The sequence below is a fragment of the Cutaneotrichosporon cavernicola genome (genome assembly GCF_030864355.1).
Source record: "Cutaneotrichosporon cavernicola HIS019 DNA, chromosome: 3".
Classification (NCBI taxonomy): Eukaryota; Fungi; Basidiomycota; class Tremellomycetes; order Trichosporonales; family Trichosporonaceae; genus Cutaneotrichosporon; species Cutaneotrichosporon cavernicola.
In genome coordinates this window covers 2,084,726-2,105,893 of record NC_083395.1, presented here as the reverse complement: position 1 = coordinate 2,105,893, position 21,168 = coordinate 2,084,726, and the positions used below count along the sequence as shown (strand labels likewise).

At 54.5% G+C, this 21,168-nt stretch overlaps 6 protein-coding genes across 6 annotated transcripts; 1 reads left to right on the top strand and 5 right to left on the bottom strand.

Annotated features, from left to right (window-relative positions):
• Nucleotides 1-651: 651 nt before the first annotated feature.
• Nucleotides 652-6,194, bottom strand: MYO2 (uncharacterized protein; the record flags this gene model as incomplete). The annotated part of the gene is made up of 17 exons (XM_060599276.1): nucleotides 652-710; nucleotides 752-1,001; nucleotides 1,044-1,129; nucleotides 1,168-1,203; nucleotides 1,240-1,783; nucleotides 1,823-2,951; nucleotides 2,988-3,075; nucleotides 3,112-3,530; nucleotides 3,567-4,252; nucleotides 4,286-4,384; nucleotides 4,420-4,509; nucleotides 4,552-5,121; nucleotides 5,160-5,397; nucleotides 5,438-5,606; nucleotides 5,644-5,677; nucleotides 5,719-5,783; nucleotides 5,843-6,194. The coding sequence occupies 17 exons, from the start codon at nucleotides 6,192-6,194 to the stop codon at nucleotides 652-654; spliced, it is 4,914 nt and encodes a 1,637-aa protein (XP_060455986.1).
• A 1,303-nt stretch (nucleotides 6,195-7,497) lies between these two features.
• CcaverHIS019_0307900 (uncharacterized protein) lies at nucleotides 7,498-9,751 on the bottom strand (the record flags this gene model as incomplete). The annotated part of the gene is made up of 7 exons (XM_060599275.1): nucleotides 7,498-7,645; nucleotides 7,698-7,825; nucleotides 7,871-8,439; nucleotides 8,481-8,600; nucleotides 8,794-8,986; nucleotides 9,030-9,453; nucleotides 9,489-9,751. 7 exons carry the CDS (start codon nucleotides 9,749-9,751, stop codon nucleotides 7,498-7,500), a joined length of 1,845 nt encoding a protein of 614 aa, XP_060455985.1.
• A 451-nt stretch (nucleotides 9,752-10,202) lies between these two features.
• Nucleotides 10,203-12,476, bottom strand: ATG7 (uncharacterized protein; the record flags this gene model as incomplete). The annotated part of the gene is made up of 10 exons (XM_060599274.1): nucleotides 10,203-10,392; nucleotides 10,452-10,567; nucleotides 10,607-10,924; nucleotides 10,967-11,125; nucleotides 11,172-11,316; nucleotides 11,353-11,624; nucleotides 11,662-11,814; nucleotides 11,852-12,016; nucleotides 12,063-12,174; nucleotides 12,217-12,476. 10 exons carry the CDS (start codon nucleotides 12,474-12,476, stop codon nucleotides 10,203-10,205), a joined length of 1,890 nt encoding a protein of 629 aa, XP_060455984.1.
• A 372-nt stretch (nucleotides 12,477-12,848) lies between these two features.
• Nucleotides 12,849-14,535, bottom strand: RPN6 (uncharacterized protein; the record flags this gene model as incomplete). The annotated part of the gene is made up of 11 exons (XM_060599273.1): nucleotides 12,849-12,866; nucleotides 12,914-12,982; nucleotides 13,027-13,117; nucleotides 13,157-13,313; nucleotides 13,356-13,500; nucleotides 13,538-13,768; nucleotides 13,809-13,962; nucleotides 14,002-14,137; nucleotides 14,190-14,272; nucleotides 14,309-14,378; nucleotides 14,415-14,535. 11 exons carry the CDS (start codon nucleotides 14,533-14,535, stop codon nucleotides 12,849-12,851), a joined length of 1,275 nt encoding a protein of 424 aa, XP_060455983.1.
• Nucleotides 14,536-17,200: 2,665 nt separating this feature from the next.
• Nucleotides 17,201-19,404, top strand: CcaverHIS019_0307870 (uncharacterized protein; the record flags this gene model as incomplete). The annotated part of the gene is made up of 10 exons (XM_060599272.1): nucleotides 17,201-17,272; nucleotides 17,324-17,563; nucleotides 17,609-17,955; nucleotides 17,998-18,021; nucleotides 18,074-18,457; nucleotides 18,498-18,600; nucleotides 18,636-18,867; nucleotides 18,904-19,061; nucleotides 19,115-19,342; nucleotides 19,378-19,404. The coding sequence occupies 10 exons, from the start codon at nucleotides 17,201-17,203 to the stop codon at nucleotides 19,402-19,404; spliced, it is 1,815 nt and encodes a 604-aa protein (XP_060455982.1).
• Nucleotides 19,405-19,583: 179 nt separating this feature from the next.
• CcaverHIS019_0307860 (uncharacterized protein) lies at nucleotides 19,584-20,822 on the bottom strand (the record flags this gene model as incomplete). Its single annotated transcript, XM_060599271.1, has 6 exons — nucleotides 19,584-19,713; nucleotides 19,753-19,896; nucleotides 19,943-20,139; nucleotides 20,193-20,310; nucleotides 20,350-20,516; nucleotides 20,580-20,822. 6 exons carry the CDS (start codon nucleotides 20,820-20,822, stop codon nucleotides 19,584-19,586), a joined length of 999 nt encoding a protein of 332 aa, XP_060455981.1.
• Nucleotides 20,823-21,168: the final 346 nt, after the last annotated feature.

The window sequence follows — 21,168 nt, the reverse complement described above, 5'->3', positions numbered from 1 at the left end:
GGCAGTCAACTGGTTTCCTACCTTCTTCTGTTGTGCCCAATTGCCCCATTGCCCCAGTGCGTCTTTACGCCTTTGCGCCAGTTGCACTCCTCAAGCATTAGCTCTACAACTCTTAACAACTATACCGACTCTCCTTGATCCTCGCGTATCCTCGAATACTATATCGACAAACTATTCTGTAACGAGCTCCTACGCGAATTCTAACCCACCACAAGGTCCAGGAATGGACAACTCTCTGTTTGCCTTCTCTGTGGTCGTCATATTCGTATGGTTCGTCCTCTTCATTCGGATCCTCTTGAAGAGCCTAGCTAACAGTTTGCGTGGCGGCTGTCATCTACTGCTTCCTCTCCACATGTATCGGGCAACAGATTTGTCGTTCCGAGGTCTGGGATGCCATTTTCCCCAGCCGGACTGCAGGGTCTCCTGGCTTCCACAGTGTCCAGCGTAACCAGTACCATTATGACGACGATAGTGGCCTGGTATGGGATCACGACCATCGGTCGCCTAATGAGAACATCGAGATGATGTCCACTCCAAGTAACCGATACCACTTGTAATTCATGTTCTCGGGCTCATGCCTGAAGCTCCGACGGTCATTCATGCCTCGTTTCATCTGTACATTGGGAACATGAGACTCTCGTTTCTATGGCATTACGCAACAAACGTCGCCAGACGGCGAATGAGGGGAACGTTGAGCCAGGCGGGGACATCTAGGAGAAGTGTCAGCAAGTGCGTATTTAAGACCACGTACAAGTCTCTAAGCCAGCAATATCACGCGGCGGTGGGATCTGGTACGGCCCAACCTCGTCCTGCTCTGTCTGCAAAAGTAGCTGGTCGTTCTTGTCCTCTGGGCGAACGCGAGCAGCTACCGCCTTGAGGATATCGGGGGAGATCGGAGCTTCGTAGTCGGCATTGTGGTATTGCGAGATCAGCTTCTGGATCTGAGACGGCGAGAGAATCCAGCAGACGTCGAACAGGATCTCGATATCACCGAGAGTTGCCTGGGCAGTGAGTACTCCGATCGAATACACCTGCACACTCACCTTCTTCAACTGCAGCAGCTTTGTAGCCTGCATGAGATGCTCGAGTTGAAGGAGCCCTTCGGGCATGTCGTGGGCCTTGCACCACTCTACGATGGGTGAGCAAGACGCAACAACTGCTACTTACCTTCGATGCGAGTAATGTTGTACTGGATCTGCATGGCTGCACTAGTCAGTTTCATCACGATAATGGACGTACCTCGCTTCCATGAGCAAAAGTTACGCCGCATGATGAGGTCATTGAAAGCGATGGTGCCGATCAACTTGAGCAGCTCCGTGACGACTTGCTGCATGACGCTCTCCTCCATGTAGTAGCTCTTGAGACACTTCCAGACCTTGTTGAGGAGATTGAGAATGTCGTCCATGCTCGCAGCTGGCTGGTTGTTGCCGCCGCCCATGCCGATCATGCGTGAGAACATCCTGCCACTGCCATCCGATGTGATGAATCCGGGCAAAGACTGCGACTCGATCAACGCCGGAATCACCATCTTGCCAAGCTTCTTCTTGACCTCGAGCATCCACGTGTGGTAAATGTTGTACTCGAGGCTGTCCAAATCATGCTTGACAATGCCAACAAGGCGCTCGTACGCTTCCCAGTCCAGCTCCCGCGCGCCCGGTTCGTCCATGCCTGGGGCAACACCTTGCTGCGCGTCCGACTCGGCGACGCAGATAAAGGAAAGGATTTCCTGGACATTGGAGAGCCAGAAAATGCCTGGCACTATCACGTCCTCGCCCTTGAATTGCTAACGGTCAGCTTCAACAAGATGAGGCCCGAAACTGACCATGACGTAGCTCTGGATGCTCTGCATGACGTTGGCGAGGAAGCGCTCGCTCTCGGGGATCATTCCAAGCTTCCACATCTCGTTGGAGACAAGCGAGATGAGGTGCGCAGGGAAGATTACCTCCTTCGCCAATGGCGGGTTGTGGAGGCTCGCTGCTGGGATCTTGAGGTTGGCAATGAGTCCATGGAGCACGTCATCATCTAGCCCCTCCTCGTCCTCAAGAAGACGAAGGACCTCATCTGGCGTCGAGTCGTTTACCGTCGGGAGGCCATTGGAGTCTCGGCCACGAAGAGCCGTACCCTGCGGATACATCACGGACACCGCCCGAGGGTTGTTGGAAGTCGATTTCTTGAAGTCGAACCCATCGTCATCAGAATGGACAACGGCTGACGAGCCGTGCCCGGTGGTGCTGTGCCGCCGCTGGCGTCGGCGTGTTGAACCGTTTCCTCGCTCGGCAGTATGGAGTCCGTTGGCAAAGTCACGGAGACCACGGTCAAACGTAGGAGACGTGGGAGGTTCGCGTGACCCCTTCGTAAGAGCGTGAAGTGCGTTGGCACGGCTGATTTGCTCCTTCAACGACGCTACCTCTTGCCGCAAAGCCGACATCGTCGCCGCGTCTTCGTTGTGTCTCGCCACTGCGCTGTCGATCGCTGCCTGTCGCTCGTGGAACTCTGCCGTTGCACGTTCCAGCTGACTGGTGAGGCGGGCGACGTCTTCCTCCTGCTCTGTAACACGCTTCATGGCGGCGCGCAGACGAGACTCGGCATCGTTCTTCGCGCCCAGCATGTCGTTGAACTTGGACTGTGGGACTGTGGGTAAAGCAAGCTTCGCCTCCAGGTCGAGTGCGCGGTTGTGGCTCTCGTCGTGCTTGGAGTGCCAGACTGCAAGTTCCTTCTCCAGGTCTGCGATGCGCACGTTGAGACTCTTGTTCTCGACAGTGCGCTTCTGCAAGGACTTGGTGAGCTCCACGACCTTGTTCTCGAGCTGATAGGAAATCTCCTTGAGCTTGGATGCAGACTTGGCCTCCGCCCTCAAAGCGTGGAGCTCACGAACAGCCAACTTCCTGCGCCAGAGCGTCTGGAGAATAATGATACGCTTCGTCTCCTCTGCAGCCCGCTTTCTCGCCGCACTGAACGTCAGTGTCAAGTTGTACAGATGGACATACCGTCCACGGAACAGGCTTTGCAGGGTCTCGGCCGCGGCCACAATGCGGCCTTCGTGGTAGCGTTTGCGGGCTTGATAGCCCCGCACAGCTGGGAAGTCAGCAGCGAATCAGACCTGTCACTAACCGGACTGAATAATAACAACCGCCTGCCTCGTCTGTTGGTAAGAGCGGCGCTGCATGTACGCCCGAGACGCGCGTTGAATGAGCACAGCAGCGGCGTGTTTCCGCGTCTCCTCAGCAAGTCGCCGACCGAGGACACCACGCCACCAGGCTTGAATGGCAATCGTCTTCTTTCGAAGATCCTGGTATTGCTTGTACGCAATGCGGCGGCGAACGTTCTTCTGGACGAGTGTGACGAGAGCGTTCAGCCTGGCCGTGCGTAAGGCTTCGAGTTGGGCGACCATGCCAGCGCGGAAGAAGATCTTCGAGAGGCCGATCTGATACTTGTCTTCATCGCGCAACGTCCGCTGCAGTAGCAGTTGGCAGAACGCCTTGACATCCGAGTTGCCTTCCCACTCCTTCGAGTTGACGAGGACGTAGTATCTGTATGTCAGATGATGTGTAAAGCCGTCAACTTACCGATTGGCGAATTCGGCAAATGTCCAACGACTGGGATAACCAGCACAGCTGATCCGAATAGTCTCCAGAACACCGCAGGCCCGCAGCTGAGAAAGCACTTGCTGGGGTTCGAACGTCCACGCCCTCTTCGACTCGTTCGGTTTGATGCAGCGAATGTAATGGACGTTGGTATTGTTGATCGTGTCCATTAGGCTGATGAGGGAGTGCTTGAAAATGGAGCCGAGAGAAGGTTTCCGCGCGGCCGGTCCACTGCGCTTCGCTCCTGACTTGGCGCCAGGAGCTGTTGATGCCGTGCTCGCCACGGCCAAAGACCGTTCGACTGCCTCCCGGAGGAAGTCGTTGGATGCGTTCTGCAAGAGTGTGAGGTGCTCGTCAGGGACAGTGTCGCGATTCTTCTCCAGGAAGCCATCCACCTCGTACGTTACGTCATGAGCATAGTGTGCGATGGTGAAGGCATTCTGATTGAACCGAGGCTTTTTGAAGACGCCCTTGTACACTGGCTTGCCGAGTTGCTGGTGGAGCTTGTTAGCAAAAGACGCGTCCGCCCCCGATGGAAGACGAGACTCTTCGTCAAGCAGCGCGAGGACACCCATCTTGCCCTCGATGACATCGATGCAAGCTTGGTTGTCCGTGAAGTCGATAAAAGTCCAATTGATCTGCTCTCGCATATACTCCTCCTGCTCAAGCTGATGTTAGCCTCGGCTGCTTTCAACCAGTACCTTGAAAACGTGAGCATTGAACTGTTGCTGAAGCTTCTCGTTCGCCCAGTTGATGCAGAACTGCTCAAACGAGTTCTTCTTGAAGTGCTCAAAGCCATACTGGACATCAGCACGAAAGGTTCGAGAGCACTCACGATATCCAAGACACCGATGAACTTGCTCGACCTCTGTGCACCAGCCCCATTCTCGCCGGCCAGACTCTCGTTGATGACGCTTACGAGCCACTGCAACGTTAGACACCAGCCATGACCAACAAGATGACGTACGTCAAAGAGACAAGAGTAGATAAACTTGGCAACCGAATCGCGCACAACAGTAGCCTGAGCCGCAGTCAGATTGGTTGTGACAGACTCCGTTCGTGTTGCGAGCTGCTTCTTGATCGTCCACTTCTTGAAGTCGGTGACTGGCAATCCCAAAAGGTTGGCAGCCAAAATCAGCGACTCATCGTCATCGGAGAGAACAGCGTCGGTCCGCGCTTGGGTGATGTTGACATTGCCCAGGTGAAGAAGTGCGGCCAGAACCTTGAAGATGCTCCACTGACGTTCGACGGAGATGCCGACTGTGCTGAGGGCCTCCTGAGTATCACGGAACTCTTTACTGTCGTCGACGCCAGGGATGGTTGATGACGACGGACCTCCTCCTGCAAGGTAGGCAAACTGTTGGGGGTCCATGGGGAGGGAGAGGTCCTTGCGCTCCTTTGACGGGGCGCCAGAGAGCAGTTGATAAAAGATGTGGTAGTTGCGTTCCGTCTCCGGTTGATAAACGAGACGCGATCGCTCCAGAAGGTAAGTCCGGATGCGAGCTCCAACGATCCTGTTCTCCTTGTCAAACAACACCTGTTTCGCAGTCAGTCACATTCAAGTTGGTACTTCACCTCAATGTACTTTCCGAAACGCGAACTGTTGTCGTTGCGGGTAGTCTTTGCGTTGCCAAACGCTTCCATGATTGGATTGCTCGCAAGGATCTGTCGCTCGATCTCACTCATCCCTTCCTCGTCGTTGCCTGCGCCATCGGTCCAGCGACGTTCACCGTTCGACTCGTTGCGCGAGTGGTTGTACACCGATGCAAAGTAACGGAGAATGTATTTGGCGGACACTGTCTTGCCCGCTCCGCTGCCCGTCAGCCAGCCGTACAAACCAAACCAAAGCTTACCTTTCTCCACTGACAACAATCGTTTGGTCACCCGCACCCGTGGGGTCCACGCCGCCTCCCCCACTTCCCCTGCGCATGTCGTCCAGCGCCTCTTCAGCGATAGCGAACAGATGAGGTTCAAGTTCGCCCTTCTTCTTTCCAGCGTATGCGTGAAGAATGTCGTTGCCATCTGCATATCAGTCTACGTTCCGACTGGGAAGGCTCACAGAGTGGAACTGGACTGAATGGATTGAGAGCAACCTGCACACATGTCAGCGTCCGACATCATCCTGTCAACTCACAAGAACAATACCGGAATAAGTGTACGGCTGATGTGCTTCGTAGCGGGTCGCGATGGCATGTAGCACTAGCACGTTAGCACCGTTGTATCAGAATTAGAGCGGGTCAGATGCAGTGACAACGCACCACTGGGCTCGTTGAGGTTACTCAAGCTGGCCAAGTCTTCCGAACTCTCGAGTAGAGGAGGATTGCGCAAGGGGGGCGGCACGTCTTGGGAAGAGTTGGCGGGAGAGGCAGAGAGCACACTCGAGTTGGGCTCTGAGGCTGCTTGGAGGGCCGCCAAAGTGCACTTGATGTCTTGAGTAGCTCCGGCATGATCGGCAGGTGCTCCGTCGACGGCCACCGAAATGGTGGCGACAGAAGACGGCTCCCTATCTGCTGGCAGGGAGACGGCAGTGACAGTTCCTGGTATCCAGCCTGCGGCTGAGTCGGGAAGCCAGACCCGCGTGCCCTTTGCGTACACTAACGCCGCCGCCATTGGGACAACGAGCGATGGAAACTGGTTGCAGGAGCGAGAGGCGGGAAAGGGTTAGCAGTCGTAAAAGGGTTGTCAAAAGACGACAACAGAGGTAGAACGACGGCAGTACCAATGTCAAGATACTGGGTTGTTGAGCGATGAGCGACTGTTGAAGCCAGTAAGCACGCGCGACGAGGGAGGGGTTGACGGGCAGATGCGGCTGGTTGGGCACTTGGGGAACCGTGCAGAGTCGTAATAGTCGAGGCTGAGAGGGATGAGATAGAGAGGAAGGGAGGAAGGGAGGGAGTGGTGGAAGGGTGAAAGGGTAGAAGCGTAGAAGGGAGAGGGGGGGGGGGGGACGAGTGGAGAAATGGCTAACAGAGAGTAAGACAAGCGAGAAGGAGAAGAGATGAAGGATAGGAATAGTATTAGAGTGGATAGAAAGTGGATTGGATTGGGTTCATGGGCGCGTGCGTGTGTAAAGCGCGTGTTATGGCATGGTCCATCGTGTCTCAGTCTTGCATTCTTGATCAGGTCTAACACTATTGCCACGCGGCCAAGCGGGAGCTCGGAGCAATAGGGTAAACTAGGGGGAATAGGGGAGGGGGGGGGGAGAGAGCGTGGATCAGGGGGAGGTGAGGAGATAGTGGGGTAGGTGGTGGGGTGGGAGGGGGGGTAGGATGTTGGACAACTACACATAAGTACGTAAGCTAACCAAGGGCTACAGGTTAAACAGACAAGGGGGGGAAAAGTGAGGAAAGTGACCAAGGGCTTTTGCCTTTGGTCCATGGCTCATTGCCCTCGTGAGCCTCAATGGCCCAACGTTTGCCACGTTGCCACGGTCGCTGGTCCTTGCCAGTAAAACCCAGTTAACCCAATGGCCTATCCAACAAAGTGCATCGGGTACATCATCGTATCTGCACATGTTGGCAAACCGCAGCTGACACTTGATCCCAAGCTTCACCACAAGCTCATTGTGGAGGTGGCCAAAAGTGAGTGAGAGAGGACCAGGTTGGGAACTGTAGCACATATTAGACGAGCTCAAGCCCATTGTGCTGCGCAGAGCGTTGGTGCAGGCGCAGGGAGAGGCACATGAGAACACACCAGACAGTCTGCTAACATTACACTTACCGCCATTACAATATTTCTATATGGGTTAGGATTAATCATAACCCTAGGGTTGGTGCTCAGGGCTTGCTAGGGCTGCCGGTTGGGATTGGATGAAGTGACGCGTCAGTAGTAATTCATGTACAAGCCACCCTGGCATACTATCGCACATACATAATCTCTGCCAACAACATCACATGTACGCCTCACAACTCCGTCAGTCTTGCCGCTCAGCAAAGCGCATCACCGACTCGAGACTCTCCTCAGTGCGACTTTTGCACGACGATATGGCCTCGACGTGACCGAGGAGTTCAGTGAGGGCTTGTACCTGGAGCTGCTGAGTCTTCTGTAGCAAGCTATCGAACCTGCACACTGTGTTAACCGCCATACTATTGCCACGTAGCCAAACCAACTTACACCATCTTTGACCTGTCCAGGCGAGCCTTGGCCTGCACCACCCCGCCTTGAGGCAAACCATTCCCCCTGACTTCCGCTTCAAGATTGGATATGGCCATCCCGTGCTCACTCTTCTCCTCCTTGAGCATCTTTGACCATAAGCTTCTGCTCGGCTGGTATGCGTGGCAACTCACCTCCCTCTGCTCGTCGACCTGCTTGCGTTCCTTGTCATACCGAATCTGCCGCCGAACTACCTCCTCGCGCTTGTTGTCGACGCTCTCCATCAAGTCTTGATGCCTCCGCTCGAGCGTTGTTTCCTCTTCACAAAGCTTGTCAACCTGGCCACGCGACCCTTGGGCGTAGCTGTCCAAGGCAGGCCGAATGGTCTCCAGTTTTGAGCGCCCACTCTGCAGAATCGCTTGAGCATCTTCGGCGCCAAGATGCATGTTGAGTGAATAGTCGACGCGAACAAAGCTGGATGGCAAAGGGTCGGCGGCGACCCCCAACGTGCCGATTCTGCCCCCGAGACGGTCGTAGGCATCGAGGTGTTTGTCGCACTCATCCATACAATGTGTTGCGCGCATCTCCTGGTCGTGACATAGACGCTTGGCCTCTGCGATCTTGTTACCTATGTCCTGCAGTTGCTGTGTGAGGGCAACCTTGTCGTGTTGCATGCGACTGATCTCATCTGGTGACAAATTCTGCGCAGCAACCTCGGCTTCGACATTGGCAAGATGCTGGCGGGTCGTGGCAGTTCGCTGGACTTGCGAGTTAGCCCAACACCAAAAGAGCGCCGTCACTCACCGAGGTCCATTATCGCCCCACCCACTCCTTCGATCCTATGGTTGAGGTTGTCGACTTTCTCGCGGTGCTTCTCAATAAAGTTGTCGAACTTGAGCTTGTCGCTCATGAACCGCTCATACTCTTCATCAATCATCTTGATAGGAGACTAGAGGCCATCAGCAATGACCGCACAGTAACCTCACATCGTCACTTTGGAGGAGTCGGAGTTCGGTTTCCCTCTCCCCAATCTCACGCTCCAGCCGGTCACATTCTTCAACAGATGACGCCGAAATCTTTTCTGAACGATCAGTAAACGTCACTCACTGCCGCTCACCGTACGCTTCCTCCAGCAGTCGCTGAGCAGGTCCAAATTCCTCGACGTCACTCTCGAACCACTCTGTGTATGTTTCGGAAACAAAGTCCCAGAACAATCGCTCTTCAAGCTGGGGATGCTGAAGAGACAGTTCACTTGCCCGGCAGAGAAGGGAATCAGACACTGATGCAGGATCTTGCCAACGCTGTTGCGCCTGTAACACGCGTCAGTAACTACAGGTGCCGTTGGAAACCCACTTTGCACAATCCTACCATCCAGTCGAGCATGGCGAGGATGAGAGGCCAAGATTGGTGACTGCCAGGGGCCGTGACAGCGGTCTTGCTGAGGGTGTCGAGAACGGGATAGTGAAGGTCGCGCAAGATGGACAAGCAGTCTTTCTCAAAACTCTTTCCCCATGGATAGTTCGGGCCAACAAGCCCGGTAGCGAGGAAGCGGAAGAGATCTTGGAACTCGCGAGCCGTAGGCGAGGCCTGCCAATTTGCGCTCAATGATAACTGTGCCCGACAACTGGCCAGGTACCCTGCAATGTTCTCTTTGCACTGGCTGGTAAAAGTGGGGACCTTGACTGGGCGGGGATCCTTGAACGTGTGGGATCCGTACGAGGGCGCGAGGGTTGATTGACGCCCACCAGTCGGGCCAAAAGCAGACGATCGACGAGTACTGAGCGTCAACTGGATTATAAAATGACCACATACCTAGTAAGGGCACGTCCCGGCTGAGGCGTTTTGCCATTCGAAGCTCCGTCGCTGCGGTTCGCGCTCGCCGAAAGAAAGCCATCGGCCGGACGGCTTGGGGGCATCATGCTCCGTCGCTTTTGATTGGGGCCGTCGCCCACGGCACTCGACAAACGAGCGAGAGGAGCATACGGATGCGACGCCATGGATGCACGCGGCAGCCCGCTGCTTCGAACAGGAGGCTTCCTTATTGAAGTTGGCAGGGCGGCGGGGTTTGCAGGCATGGCCGTGTTACCAGCAGGGCCGGTTGAAGTCAACGTTCGCCGCCGTGAATACATGGAGTGTGGGGAGCTAAAGGGTTGCGGTTGTAGAGCGAGCGATTGAGCGTCGAGTGTATCGTGATGGTGACGATGAGAATGGGAGGTGGCGAGTTGATGGGAATGGGAATGCATCAACTCAAACTGGACGCGCCTGGCTTTGTTTACATGAAACGCAGAGACGGGATCAAACTGTACAAAACATTACGTAACGCATACCACTGCCTCCCCACACTCATCCTACAACGAAGTCGAAGTATCACTTCCTTCTTCCCAGTCGACACTGTCCAGTGCCGCCTCCGCCTCCTCGTACAGCTTGTCCAGCCCAGTTACCTTTTCTAGCAAGCCTTGTTCGTTAAACACTCTGTAGAGGAACTCAACTCCACCGTCCTGATAGGCTGCAACTACCTAGATTCCCTTAGCACATAGTCTCAGAACTGCTCACCTTCTCGCTGCAAGCCGTGCAGCGCTCGAACGCATAACCTTCCACAATAGATGTGTTCCATTGGCGGAGAGCACCCCGGAGCTGATGAGGCACTGGTCCAAGGGGAGAGCCCGGTTGAGTTTCCGAGATAACATTGCCCGGCCGCTCGGCGGGGGCACCTCGCCTGATCGTTAGCAATCGTCAGGAGCATGATCGTAGTAAGTCTGCATTGGCGTTACTCACCCAAGAGGATGCTGAATGACGGCCGCAAGTAACTCGACAGCTGACGCCGCAGCGATAGGCGCAATGCCGGGGCGAGTGACTGTACACATTTGATCCAGAGTGCGGTCCGTCAAGGACTGGGTATAGTCAGCATCGGTGCTGCACAAGATCCTTACGTCCACCGGCGCGACGATGTCGTTGCAAAAATAGCAGCCCAAACGTTTCGAGTGGCTCTCGAACGCCCCAACACCGTGACGCATCACAAGGTAGCTATCGAAGCCGAGAGCAGCATTGATGACGAGTTTGCCCTGGCTCGCGGCGATCAACGTCGGCAGCCAGCGGGACTCCCGAGAGTCCATCAGGAGGAAAACGACGTCATGCTCAGAGATGAGACGCTCCAAGAGCTCTACACTGTCCTTGGCATCATGAGCCGTCTCTCTGTCACCAACTGGGTGCCCAGGCATGGGAATCGTGAACGAGTGTCCTATAGCATTCTGGCGTTAAAAGCTGGAGCGGACCGAACGACGAAAACCTACCATCGAAGGAAAGATCTCCCTCAGCCGCCCCGCAGCACATGCAGCCTTAGGCTTGCCTCCATCAAGACAGTCCTCAAATCGAAACAGGGGCTGTCGCACAGGGTTGGAGAATGACACTCGGGCCGAGTCGACAAATGTGATTGTTCTAATGCCCCATCCCTTCAAGTAAGCCCTCGGATGACAGGAGTGCTGAGATCACGCTTACCATGAGGGCGCGCGCGACGTAACATCCCAGTGTACCCGCCCCTAAGAGCAGACACCGTGTTGATGCCACCTTGTCCAGATCGAGTTCCGGCATAATTCGCCAGCGCATCAGCTTCAGGTTTAAATCGACGGCCTGCTCGGCGAGACTGCTATCAGCTTTTCGGATTATCTGGTGATCTCACCGAGCTGGGTCAAGAGAGGCTCCAAGGTCTGCTCGTTTGCTCGCCAAGGCCCCGTTATGGTCGCGCTCCCATCCAACTGCCTGTGGCTTGGCGTGCGGGTCACCAGAATCGGCAGTCGACACGCTTCCCACGAGACTGGCTTCGCCTTGACGGAGACAGAGGACGTTGACGGCGGAAATGCCCTGGTGCACTTGTAAGAAGTAGAGGGCGTTGCGCAACGGCCATCCCGGGTTGTTGGGAAGAGCTGACGGGTCATGGAAGACGACCATTCTCTGGCGAGTCAGCGACACGGCAGAACGCGCACCGTACCTCTTTATCAGGAATGCCGTCAAAGAAAGCTTTGGCTTGTGTGATGGGCGCAAGTTGACGCTGCCCTGGAGTACCCTTCACGATAAACGCATCCAAATTCTTGACTGAGAAGTCGGAATCATGAGCCACGAGCGCGCGAACTTCATCAACATCCTGCACATTAGCCAGGAGGACTCTACGCAGCAAATACCATTCTCTCGGCCTGCCTAAACCCGCCCTCGACTAGCCAGGCAGGTTTGGAGACCAGCGCCGGGAATGCAAAGCGATAGTGATAGCTGTACTTTTTGAGGTCGGCAAATGCAAACATGAGGAAGCTGTTCAAGATGGGCTGATCGGTTGTAAACGACTCGATCATCTACGTGTGAGTAATCCACCAGCAGGCTCCCCAATGAAACACCCACTCGCGCCACCATCGAGTCAAATAGCGCTTTTTTGGCTTGCGGAGAACGAAACTCCTCGAGTGTGTTGAAGTTTTTGAACTCGCCTTTGAAGACCATGGAGTGTTGGTTTGCCCTGGTGTCAGTGAGCGATAGGATGGCGGCAGACCTATCTCACGTCGTGACATTTAGCTCCTCAAAGGCAGTTGCCGACAGCAGAACACCACCATGAACATAGTGCTGCAGGCTATGATCCTGGGCGTTTTTCGTCTGGTGGTGAGACCCAGGAGTGGAGATTTGACGACCCTCATCGACAATCGCGTGGATGGGCAGAACGGAGTCGTCCAGCCCAAGCTTGTCGAGCTTGAGGGCAGTCAGAGATGCCCAGAACTCTGGCGTTGGCTGGGACTGCAATGGCTGAAATTGTAGCGTTGTCATGGTGTATTGGTGTTGATGGATAAAAGGCAAATAGGAGCGTTTGAAGAGAGACACGTATAGAAAAGATGGTGATTGGTGTGAGCAGATGAAAGAGTCGTCAGTCGCTGACGAGTTGGAGTGGTAAGAGGAGGAATGTCAAAGCGCAGAGCACAACCTTGGAACCTTGGTATCATGGAGCCCCATCCTTGCAACCTCGTTGTCATTTGCTCATCCTGCACTGGAACCAAACCCACGTGGCGACATCTTCCAGTCCCATGCAGATAGATGCAGCACCGACAGTAGCCCCCATACCAGGTTGTCATCGTCGTCTCATCTACAGAGGAATGTACCACATCGCCAGTCACCTACTGAACCACAATCGCTCCTTGTCGTCTAGGATAAGCTCGTCGCCTGAACATTAGCCTTGCACATGGGATCAAAAGCCTGTCAAGCCTTACCTTCTCATAGAGGGCTTGGATAACGCTCCCCATCTGCTTCATCGTGTCGTACGCTCCGCTGAGCAGACCCTGCTCGTTAGCACATTCGACGCCCACATTTCAAATGGACTCACTTCAGACTGCATTTCCCCAAAGACTTCCAGAGTCCCAGCCTTCTCGTTCAAGACGCCAAAGAATACCTGGTCGAGGATCATCTGGCTCAACCTGGCTATCAGCCTAACAGGGTCACAAGACTGCACTTACTTTTCCTCAACGACATCGCGCCCTTGACCAACTTCGTGCGCGATCCACGACAGCTCGACTGACGAGTACGGCTCAATGACACGAAGGAGGTTCTGCTCCAAGAGCGTGTCATACAGCGCAGAAAGATGGGACCGGATGAGGGGGTCCTTGTGGAGTTCTGATATGCGTCAATCGTGGATAACGAGTCTCCTTTGCTCACGATCTTGGTAGTCCTGGAGAGTCGTCTTGAACATCTCCAGACTCCGCTCCGTTTGAGCACGAGCCACTGCCTTCATAGCATCCAGGTCCTTGCCAGCAAAACGTGCCGCCGACTTCATAGTCAGAAGCGCCGTGACGTCGTCGGGCTGAAAAAGTCAGGAGAATCTGGGATAAATAACTCACCAGTCCCATCATAATCTTGCAGAGCAACATGTACTTGAGAGAGCTGAGTGCCCTTGGGTCGTTCTCGTCAACCTGAATGAAACCCTCGAACGCTTCGAAGAAGTACGAGTACCCAGTCTTATAGTCCTTGTCGTCCGCATTAAGAGCGCCCGCCTGCAAGTCAAGTTGCGCCTGCAGGATAGGAGGACAGTAGATCGAATTGGCAGTCGTGCGCGCCGAAGTCAGGGCGGCCTGGTCTTGTCAACAAGGTGCCAGGGTGCTCATCACGTACCTTTGAGCGAGGAAGGTTCTGGATGGCATGGGCGGCACGCGATTCCAGAAGGAAAACCTCTGTGAGAATGATCTTGTCGTCAAGCTGCTTGAGCTCCTTGAGCAACTCCTCAGTCATGGTAAGCGCCTGGCGATAATTCTGCGCATCGATGTGGCTGGAGAAAGAGTCAGTAACCGCAGTCCTCAAGACTCACAGAGCAACAAGCTTGATTTCAAGACTCTGACGCAGGAAGACGCGCTTCTCCTTCCTGGCCCACTCGATGTTCTCACTCGTGACCTGCATTTGGAGCTCGCGTGAGGAAGGAGGGAAGAGGTCGATCAGAGCACGGACTGAAAGGTACGTGTCAGCGAGGAGAAATATTCATAGGCATGGCCGACTCACTGAGCTTTGCCGTCTTGGCCTTGGCCACTGTGGACATGTATCCACGCGAGTCAACGACCAGTTGCGCAAGTTCGTTCATCTTCCTGGCGGTCAGCAGACAACAACGCCGTACGACTTACTTCCCGTCACGATACAGCGATCCCAGTTTGAGGAGAGCTGTCTCTTGGTCCTTGAGCTCCTGCTCATCGGCTGTGGAGGTAAGCCAAGCAAGATCTCATCACTCACTGGTCTGCTTGGACAGCACCGAGCGATAACCCGCCTCTGCTGCAGCTGGGTCGGACTGCCGGAGCCCGTTGGCCTGCTCCAACTGGCGCGCAGTGCTCAAGCCTTGAGTCTGGATGGTCATGACGTGGGCTTGGAGGTTGGATTGAGGAAACGAGATGATGGACACTTGAAGGCAGCCTGAGGTCGTCTACCGTTAACAATAATGACGACGTTCGCTGACATGGCTGGCATGGCTGGACGACGCGTGTTGGGACCACGTGAATATAGGATTAATCGAATAGTAATGTTGAAAAATAGATACGTTAAGCATACTTAGACCTCTTTCGCGGAACAAGTGCGACCACGGAACAGATGCACACTGTCAACGACTTGGAGAATTGGAATTCATGGCAGGAGAGGGTATTGGCAAACTATGCCAACACCACTCACTGTGCAGCCCTTGCAGCTTGCGACGTTGCGTCGGGGCTGGAATACATTACTCGGTGGGGTTAATAAATCCCCATGCCCACTGCACTGTTACACAGCTTTGTCCTGGTGATTGCAGGCCCTACACGACGGTAAACCCAGCCTGGAGCCGAACTGCAGATCCGCAGACCATTAGATGACTTGCAATGGGAACGCATCATGTGCAGAATGTGCGGACCAGTCGCCAAGCTCGTTCGTGAATTCGGTGACGAGCAGGTGTGGTCTTGGGTTCTCACGAGACTCAAGCAAGCATATTACCATCTACTCTAAAGGATTGTAAACCTAACTCAGCAATTACCCCCCCCCCCCCCCCCCCGGCCGTATGCTGCAGTTGGTTAGTAAAAGGGACATGGGAAGTTTAGGGCTAATCATCGTGTTGTTTATTCACAGTATGAGAGACAGTCACATTCATTCACATATTCACATGCAAGCAATCAGCTGGCAACGTGGCAATCCATAATCCAACGGAGTGATACCTACAGTATAATGGCTAGTAGGAATGACCACCCTGGATGCTTGGATGACCCTCAATCCTGAAGCCCTGAGACTTCTAAGGGCAATTGGGGAACGGCCTGTGCAGCTTGAATAATATACCTACAGTTACACCCGTACAGCTGATGCTACGCAGCATAACAGCGCAGCAGCTAACAAGAGGGAGCGGCCACTGGCCACCGGCCACTGGATCACGGGAGGATTCGGAGGAAAAGGGTACGGGGGGACTGTAACAGGGCATGCAGGGCCATATACAGGGTAATACTGGCATGAAGATCACATGCTTCAGCCATGGCGGACGAGTGCATCTCCTTTTCTCTCGATCTTAAGCTCTGCACCTCTGAAGCCATACTCGCACCACTCCCAGTAGACCCCTCAAACTGGGCCAATGTCCATCCCCACAACCCTTGCCAGCCACGTTTTCACTTAGTATTCTCGACATCAAGTATCAAGCTATATCAAGGTATCAATGCTATCAAGTACATCAAAGGAAAATAACATGAAAATTAATTTTGGAACAGATTTAGAATACAACTGGCTAATTGGCGGCTAAGTGATAGGAGACTTCTCAAACAAAGCCCTACAGAACGGAAAGCTGGGGTCGAGGGGAGTAAACCTTTGACATGTTGTGCCAAGTTTCATGCTTACTGTACCTTACTGGCCTACTCTACAATCCGGAACTACAGTATATTAGAGTCCCTGCCAAGGCGGTAGTTGCAAACTGGGCAGCTGGCAACTAGCATGCATCAAGCAGGGAAAGTGCTTTGGCTTACAAGTCTCTTTGAGCCGTACGTTTCAAAAGCCTTTCGAGATGGTAAATACGCAGTCGCTCAATAAATCAATAAGAATTGGCTGACACCCTTTGATTGGCAATTTGATTAGGTTGGAAACAATAGCAGTTTGAAGGTTGGATTACTGGTGTAGGGGAGTTTGGCGCGTGTAACAGTACGGTATATCCAGCGCTGGAGTTTGAGAGGCCAGAGAGTTGCACCGCCCCTAGTACGACACCCGTACACCCCTAACCCTGTTGACCCAACACACCAACCAGCACGCACACCTCACCTCTCCCTACCTCGCTCCTTCGTTCCTCGCTCCTTCCCCCCCCTCATTCCCTCCTCTCACCTCTCTCCTCTCTCCTCTCTCCTCCTGTCCTCTCTTCTTGCCTCTCACCCTTCCTTCCCTCTGCTTTTGCGTAGTAGACTAGTCGTCATCCTTGCCTGACTGCCCTCTTCCTGGCCCTCCTCACTCTGTCACGCAGGCTCCTTTGATCATCAACTCAACACCTAACAACCAACACATTCAACCCTACTCCCGATTCTCATCTCCTCTCAATCCTCAATCCTCCCATCCAGGTCATCCACACCTCGTCTCTTAACTCTTAGACTCTTATCCTCTGTTCTTCTATCCAATCCGCCTTCTACTTGAGATCCCTATCCACTTCCGAAACATCACCTCGCTCGAACACCAACCCCAACCTCCTCTCGCCCTTTCCCTACCTCCTCCGCCATCACCACTCCAACTTATACACACACACACAGCACGACTTGCCTTGCCACGGACAGCTGCGTACGACTCATACAAGGCACTGCATCACACTGCCTTGATCAACCTCTGTCAACCTCGTTCCCAGCACTTGCAGCGGTTTGAACCACAATCAAACCTCTGTGCGCTCTCCACTCTCCCACAATAGTAATTGGCGTCCACTTTGAGTCACGTTGCCGTTTGAGTTTTGAGACATCGCTTTCGAAACTTCGTGTCCAAGGCCAGAGTCGTTGCACAACACCCCTTCGGCGTCGTGTGCAACTAGCCAGTTGACCATCTCCGACACAATGTCGGCCTCTGGAGACCAAAGTGCGCTCTTGCCACCGGGCACTCGTAGTCCCAACCTCGACTACAGCCAGGTATGTTACGCCAGTCTTTCTGGCGGCAGGATCCCGTGCTGACTGTAGCAGCGATCCTCGAGACGCTACGGGCCAGCAGCTTCGACTGACCCTGTCCCCTCAACTGCATCTTTGCTCGGAGGCTCTGCTGGTTCGCGTTTGTCGTCTGGTTCGCGGTTGTCGGCTCCCAGGTCGACATCTACCCACGGTACCCGTGGTGGAGCAGCATCAAGTGCCAGCGACGGATGGGGCTGGAACGACCCCGAGGCTGACGACTATCTCCACAACCCAGACCCCAAGCGTGACCGCAAGGTGTGTCCCGCGACTGGAAGCGAACCTTGGCTGACACGGCAACAGAATGATCGCGGCGGCTCAATCTTCACTCTGCGTGGTATCGTGAACATTGGGTGCCTTGTCCTCCTTCTACTTTGCCTCATCACTCTCTTCGCTGGGTACCCGATTATCACCACCTACACGGACCGCCACCAAACTAACAACGGCGCGTTCAACCTCGGGGGCACGAATGCCACTGGCCAAGTCCCGTTGATCCCTGGGTTTCCAAGCCTCATCGACCCAGACACGCCTCTGGCGGCTCACAGTCGCGTGGGCTACGACGGGAAGGGTTACGACCTCGTCTTCTCGGACGAGTTTAACAAGGAAGGTCGGACATTCTACCCTGGCGATGATCCATTCTGGACTGGAGTGTAAGTTGACCCTCGTTTTGTTGTTCCAAGACTGACCGGAAGCGATTTGCATTACTGGCCCACTGTGTAAGTATTCGGCAATGACACACACATGCGCTAGGCTGCTACTGACTGTCAGGGACCTGGAATGGTACCACCCCTCTGCGATTACCACGGAGGGTGGGAACCTCCGGATCACCATGACGCAGGAGCCCATCAACGACCTCCAGTTCAAGTCCGGTATGTTGCAGTCGTGGAACCAGATGTGTTTCCAGTGGAGCTACTACTTCGAAATCTCCGTGTCCCTCCCCGGCAACAATCGTATTGGTGGCTTCTGGCCCGGTGTATGGACTCTTGGTAACCTAGGCCGGGCTGGTTACGGCGGCACTACCGACGGTCTTTGGCCGTACACGTACACCGCTTGCGACGTTGGCACCCTGCCTAACCAGACTTGGCCGGCTGGTTCTGGACAGACCACGCCTCCTGGTGGCATGACGACGTCAGACGGTGATCCGTTGTCCTTGTGAGTTGCTAGCCTGGCTTCTGTACGCTAACCACATCAGCCTTCCGGGTCAACGTCTTTCCTCGTGCACATGCAAGGGCGAGGATCACCCCGGGCCCAATGTTGGTGTAGGGCGGGGAGCGCCAGAGATTGACGTTATTGAGGTGCGTTAAGACAGCCATGTCCTTGCTGACTTTAGGGCCAAATCGACACGTCGAGGAGAAGGGGTCAGATGTCGCAATCTGCGCAGGTCGCTCCGTTCGACGCCGATTACCAGTTCGACAACTCTTCAGCGGGTGCGACCATTTGGGCCACAGACATCACCATGTGGAACTCATACCTGGGCGGTGTCTATCAGCAGGCCGTCTCAGGTTTGGTGTATGTGGAAAACAGCGTTTACACTGGCACCAATGGTGATTTCAACATCTACGGTGGGTGATTGTTGACGAATCGCTCTGACTCTGCAGGTGTCGAGGTGTTCGCCGACAAGAATGACGAGAGCAAGGGATACGTTACCTGGGTGTCTGGCAACGAGAAGTCGTGGACCATGGAGGCCAAGTCCACAGGACCGAACCCGCTCTCGGGTGTCAGCCAGCGGCCCATCACGCAGGAACCCATGTACTTGGTGAGCCTATGGTGGTCGCAGCAACCTGCAGCTGTGAATAAGCTAATGTTCAGATCATCAACTTTGGCATGTCAAACGGCTTCCAGCAGGTCGACTTCCAGAACCTCCAGTGGCCAGCTTACATGCTCATCGACTACGTACGTGTGTACCAGATCCCCGACTACGGTTATCTTGGTTGCGACCCTGAGGACCACCCCACAGCGGCGTACATCAACTCTCATCCCGAGCCGTACAACAACCCGAACATCACGCTTTTCAGCCAAGCCGGCTACAACTTCCCTGTAAGTTTGCCATTGCGAACCCGCTGACAATACAGAAGAACAGTCTGCTGGAGACATGTTAGGACTTGTCAACCACACTTATCTACCGCTCTCTCTTCCCAGTATGCAGAACATTGACCCGTAACCGATGGACTTTGATGAATAGATTAGACTTGTCACGATGGTAAAGCGTCTCATGTTGAATAAAGTTCATCTCCTCCAGTCAACGTAAGGGTTCGAACCCGAGGCTTCCACCTGCCAACTACTGAGTGTTAGAACCTTCGGGTGCGGGTTCGGTGGTGGTGCCCGGGGTTTGCGTTGTCGTAGGTGGAGCCGGTGGCGCCGGCGACGAAGTGGCCAAACGAGCATCAAGAGCCCTCAAGGCCAGCTCACTGGAGAATCAGTTAGATGTCGCAGAATGAGGCACTGACCGTCGGCGCTCGGCCTCCGCCCTGGCGCCGCCTGGACCAGGGAGCACAGCGTAGGGCGTGCCCATCGTGTCCTCCCAAGGCTGAACCAGTCGCATCTTCACCGCGAGGTGAAACACATGATTGGAAACGACGACAATGTAGGGCCTGAGGTGGTAAGCTTCATCCTCGCATATACGAATTTTGTGCTCACCGAACAATAGGAGGGAACCAGTACTGGAAAGCGAACGTCTCGCTCCTGTCACCTCGATACTCGCCGTTCTCTGACAGCTTGAAGAAGCGTAGGTACACCCAAGCGACAAAGAAGCCGAACTGGATCAGGATGTATGGAGACGGTCCAAGGATCACAACGAGTACGTTGGAGACGAGAAGGAAGACGCCAGGGATGGTCTAAGGCGTTAGTATGAGCGCGACGCTAACATGTCATGAAACCCCACACTCACCTTGACTCGCGCTTTCAGAACACCGAAAAGCTGAATCTGGTGCTCTGGGATGATCTGCGTAAACGCCACCAGAATGCCTGACTGAAGAGCAGACAGGCCATGGAACGGCAAGCCTGCGCTATACTGTCAGTCGATCCCTGCAGTAGCTGCAACTTACATGACCGCATCAGAGCCGAGAACGATGTAGAGGATCCAGGCAAACCCAAACGCAATGATGTTGGACGCCACGATGACCACGCATGTGAATCGAGCGAGCTCTCGGATGCCCCAGAGTCGTTCCAGATAACGACATGCCAGAGGGACCGTGACAAGAGAGAAGACGAGCTGCAGACCATGTCAGCAAGTAGGACCGATGGTGATGGGATTGTCGGAGTTGTGTTTGCTCACCTCGATGAGATTCAGCTCGACGAAGCCAGATGTGAGGAGGGTCCATGGAAACTTCCAACTCGTCTTTGGGACCAGTACCAGCCAGGGTAGTTCGTGTCCATATGAGGGCAAGACGGACGAGTTTTCACGAACGATCGAGGAAAGGACGAACTGCGTGAGGGAGGCAAAGATGAGGAGCGCGGTTAAGACGCGTGTGCCCCATGGCACAGTTTGTAGGAAAGGGAGGAAGGAAATTGGCGGCATGATGAGGCTTGGATGACGGGGAGCGGCAGGAGGAGGAGGGGGGGCGCGGGCAGAGAGAAATAGGGTTGACCGATGAGCTTCACGGGAGGGCTGTGAGGAGTGGTGAAATGACGATGGGATGTGTGATGTGATGTGTGAGCGAGTTGTTCAAGTAGTTGTGACAAGATCTCACGTCGTGTTCCAACGTTCCAACCGGGTCCTGGTGGCATCAAGAGACGCGTGCAGAGGGGATGCTGGAAATGCAGGGCTTGCATGGCCAGGGTAGCCACGCTTCAACCACGCGGTCAACAAGTTGAATGTGTGGTGGTTGTGGCGGCTGTGGCAGCTGCGGCGGCATGACGGCGAT